The following is a 4583-nucleotide window of genomic DNA, read 5'->3' on the forward strand; positions in this document are numbered from 1 at the left end:
CACCTCATACACTTCAAGGCTCACCAAAAAAATTCTTTAGCTCTAATCAGGGAGGACTTGCTGAGGCAAGGGAGAAATATCATAGCATTGAAATTACGATTAGTTGGCTACTGATTCCTTTGGAACTGTGGGCAAATCACTTTAGCAAATCCGAGATAATGCAGTGCAGACTAGATCCCAACTGCCTCATTTTGCCAAAACGTCCAAGGTCACAGAGGTAAGACATGGCAACGATGGGCTTGGAATCCTGGTCCTGGGACTCCCTCCACCCCTTCCCAATGTAACCTGTTGGATCCTATGTTTTGTCTTTGTATCCCTAGTGCCTAGCATGATACCTGTTTACTTAACAGAAGAGTAAGACATTGATTTGAGCATACTCATAGGTTGCACTTTAGATATTATCTTTTTAATGTTTCTCAAATGATGGATCCAATATTAATGTCCAATCATATCACATATGAGTGAGAATTTCAAGGATGCAAATTGCCAAGGGCGTTGGTAGCCCAGAACCATGGGATGTTTGCATAATTCCCCCTCCCCTGCCCAACTCATTTTAGAGCATAAACATCAGGGAAAAGAGAGGAGGCAATTATGGAAGTGAACAGGATATTCCTTCCTTAAATTGAGCTATGGACTTTAAGATTATTTGTGGACTTGTGGAAACTGTGCTTTGTTTGGGGGTGGGGGTGTGTGGATTGATTTGGATGAGCTCTCATGATTCAGGGCAGGCAGAATTTCAGATGGATGTTTTACTGCCAAAAAAAAAAATTTCTGGAAAGCTGGCACGTGTTCAGAAGTCAGCCAGCAAATTATGTCGGTTCAAGACTCCCAGTGGACAAACCGAACATATTAAGAAGGAAACCAGAGATGTGCAGCTCTTATGTTCTGAAGTCCAGAGGAAAGGCTAAGCAGAGTCGTGGAATATTTTTCAGCCTACATTTTTAAGGTAAGTCTGAGATATTTATTTGTAATTAACTTTGGGGACTATAAAGTGAACACTATGATAATATTGCAGGGTAAGCGCTGACTTTTTATCCACATTAATACAGCATCCCACAAATATCTGAAAGATCGACTCAGTGTTCTGCAGCTGTAAAGAGTGGGGAACTGGGGAAGCTGACTGATGGTAATTTAACTACATTTTCAATTCGAGCCACTGGTCGACCTTCAAGTGGGACTTTTTTTAGTTGTTTTCAGATGCCTTGGTTAGGTCGGGGCAGTCAAAGGACGGTCCCCCAAATCACTTTCTTTGTTTCTAAGACACATCTTGGCTGACAGCTGACAGTATTTTTAACTCGCCAACTATGTTCTGGGTGCTTTTTAGCCTTCTCGTAGGAATACTTAGGACTCATTTACCTTTAGCTTTTTCATGATTCCAAAATAGCAGCAGCATATTAAACAGATACCAATATATTTGTATCATGAAAATGTGCGGCTTGGCTATTACTACTTTTCAAAGATGGCTCAATTAACCTGAAATTGTCAAATTGGGAGATGCTGTATCACGTTTTTTCATAGGCAAGGAGAGCTGTTTCTATCTGATCCCAACCCAACAGCTTTGCCTGTTTTCTTGTTCTGGCCCCACAGAAGACCAAGTGAAATGCTATAATTTAACATGAAGACCTCTTTCAAGGTTTGGAAGCTATTTGCCCGCAGGAACTTGTAATGGGAGATTTTCTCATGTTAAAGCAGGCAGCACTGTGGTATCCAGAGACTATAAGGAGAGGCACAAGTGTGCACCAGGTTCTTTGAAACATGGACTTTGCTTCCTTCTGAGTTTCCTTTCTGTTTCTGTTTTGTACACTTTCCTCCACAGCTACTCTTCTTAACTAGCTCTTTTTCCCTTAAGCCTGTGGAAAATAGTAAGGGCAGTGGTGGGGACTGGGGGTGGGAATGGGGGTGATGGTGAATAGGGCAGAGGAAGGAAAGAGAAAAGGATAGAGAAGAAAATGCTTTTCCCTTGGTATTTTCTTTTAGAACTTTCAATTCGTGAATTTCAATTTCTCTTTTGCTATGTCTAAGAAAACATTGCCTTCTCTCCCTTGAGAAACAGAATCCATAGCATCATGGACAGGGCTGGAAGGTGCCTTAGAGGAGGAAACTGAGCAACTTGTCCAAGGTCACCCAGAGCTGAGATTTCATCCCATTCTTTTTCTTTTTAAAAAAAGTTTATTGATGTTGTGGTTCAGTGGTTGTGTCCGACTCTCTGTGACCCCACTTGGGGTTTTCTTGGCAAAGGTGCTGGAGTGGTTTGCCATTTCCTTCTCCAGCTCATCTTACAGACAAGGAAACTGAGGCCAACAGGGTGAAGTGACTTGCCCAGGGTCACAGCTAGGAAGTGCCTGAGGCCGGATTGGAACTCAGGAGGAAGAGTCTTCCTGCCTCCATGCTGAGCACTCTTTCCACCGTGCCACCCAGCTACCCCATTTATTGATGCCTTTTGTATATTACACGATTGACATTTTCTGATCAATGAACACTTCATAGGCTAATAGGATCATAGCGTTATAGGCTTAGAGACAGAATGGACCCTAGAGGTTTACCAATCTAACCCCCTCATTTGACAGATGAGGAATCTGATGTACAGAGAAGTAAAGTGATTTTCAGGATCACTCAGGTGGTGTGGGGCAAAGTTGGAATTCAAGACCTATTCAAGTCTGACTCTAAAGCCAGGGCTTGAACCCACTTTGTTTTCCAGTTTTCTGCTACTACAGAAATATTTGGGAGAAAAGCTTGGGTAAATACGAACCTTTTCTGTCATCACCTCTCTGGGGGGTCAAGGTATTTTCCGGGCATTGTTAGCTCAAAGGGTATGAATAGTTTAATATTTTTTCACACGCAATTCCTAATTGTTTACCAGAATAATCCATTTTTCCCCACAAGGCAGAATTCAGCCTTGTTATATTTAATCACTTCTCCTTTTGGTAAACATTAAACATTTTTTGGTAAAAGATTAAATTAAACATCTGCTCTAGGATGTGAATATTCTAAATGCTTTTGTTTTGTCAATTTCAGGAAAAGGAGCATGACCAGTGAGTTGAGTTCACAAAGATTTCAGGCTGACATTTCACTGATCCCGTTTGACATAAAGAACAACTATTCATCTTCCATCAAAAGTGAAAATATGGTTAACGATCCATACATAGGACCCATCAACACCTCTAACAATAATGCGTCAAGCGCTAAATGCTTGCTGAAGCTCTCAGGGTATCACTTAGCCTTCATTCCTGCTCTCTACTATATTATCTTTGTCCTTGGTTTAATTGGCAACAGCGTGGTGGTTTCCCTATTCTGTTGCCACCGAGGGCCCAAAAAAGTTGCTAGTATTTACATCTTCAACCTCGCCATGGCAGACCTGCTGTTTCTAGCCACTCTGCCCCTCTGGGCCACTTATTACTCTTATGGCTACAACTGGTTCTTTGGTTCAGTGATGTGCAAAATCTCCAGTGCCCTCCTGTGTCTGAACATGTATGCCAGTGTTTTTTTTATCACCTGCATGAGTATAGACAGGTACCAAGCTGTTGTCTACCCCTTCCAGTCCCAGAGAAGAACCCCATGGCAGATGTCATTTATTGTGCCCCTTGTGTGGGGACTGGCCTGTGTGTCCTCTCTGCCAACATTTTATTTCCGAGATATCAAGCCTATCGACCACTTGGGAGTGAATGCATGTATCATGGCCTTCCCTCCTGAGAAGTATTCACAGTGGTCAGCAGGGATGGCCTTCATGAAGAATGCCCTTGGCTTTGTGATCCCATTGGTGTTCATAGCCACATGCTATGCTGGCATCCGAAAGCACCTGATGAAGGCAAGTGGGTTTGGGAAGAATCAGCTCATGAGAGACAGGGTATTGAAGATGGCGGCTGCAGTTGTCCTGGCCTTTGTTGTCTGCTGGCTCCCCTTCCACGTTTTAACCTTCTTGGATACACTGGCATGGCTACACGTCATCACTAACTGTGATGTGATCTCAGCCATTGATACTGCCATGCCTTTTGGCATCTGCATGGGCTTTGCAAACAGCTGCATCAATCCATTTCTGTACTGTTTTGTTGGAAACCAGTTCCAAGAGAGATGCCGGCGCCTGTTTAAGCTGAGAGTTTCTCAGCTCCGCAAGAATAGAGATAGTATGTCTTCCAGAAAAGGGAATTCTCTTAAGGAAGTGGAGACCCTAATGGAATGAAGATGTATATGGTTCGAACAAAACAAGTTGGGCTTCCGTGAATGAGAATTAATGGCTTGGGAAAAGAAGAATCTTTCCAATCAAAATTGACTTTCGGACTCTTCAAGAACTAGAAAATAAAGGAAATACCCCTGCATCCAAGGAATTTCAGATTGTTTCTCCCACTTCTGGGACGAGGCCTTCCCTGGTGAGACAGATCCATAACCTAGAAACCGTTTGGAAGTTTTCTCAAATGGCAAAAAGGCAGAGTGGAGCAGTCTACTATGAAGACCAGCTCTTCCTCTTTCCTGCTTCTGTAGGAAGTACCCCATAGACTGAAGTCATCTGCTATAATCCTCATCATGTGGAGAAGACCCACCCAGAGTTCTTGAAGTTTCTACCAGATCACCAGCAGGCCTTACTAAAC

The 4583-nt window shown here is 42.9% G+C and overlaps 1 protein-coding gene across 1 annotated transcript; it reads left to right on the plus strand.

Moving 5' to 3' along the window:
• Window positions 1-3025: 3025 nt before the first annotated feature.
• AGTR2 (angiotensin II receptor type 2) lies at window positions 3026-4177 on the plus strand. Its single transcript, XM_036739847.1, has one exon. The coding sequence runs from the start codon at window positions 3026-3028 to the stop codon at window positions 4175-4177; it is 1152 nt and encodes a 383-aa protein (XP_036595742.1).
• The last annotated feature ends 406 nt before the right edge of the window (window positions 4178-4583 follow it).

Source organism: Trichosurus vulpecula, chromosome X (genome assembly GCF_011100635.1).
Source record: "Trichosurus vulpecula isolate mTriVul1 chromosome X, mTriVul1.pri, whole genome shotgun sequence".
NCBI classification, from domain to species: Eukaryota; Metazoa; Chordata; class Mammalia; order Diprotodontia; family Phalangeridae; genus Trichosurus; species Trichosurus vulpecula.

Excerpts from the sequence above, each read along its gene's own strand:
- AGTR2 (XM_036739847.1), top strand. The coding sequence starts at position 3,026 with ATGACCAGTGAGTTGAGTTCACAAAGATTTCAGGCTGACATTTCACTG.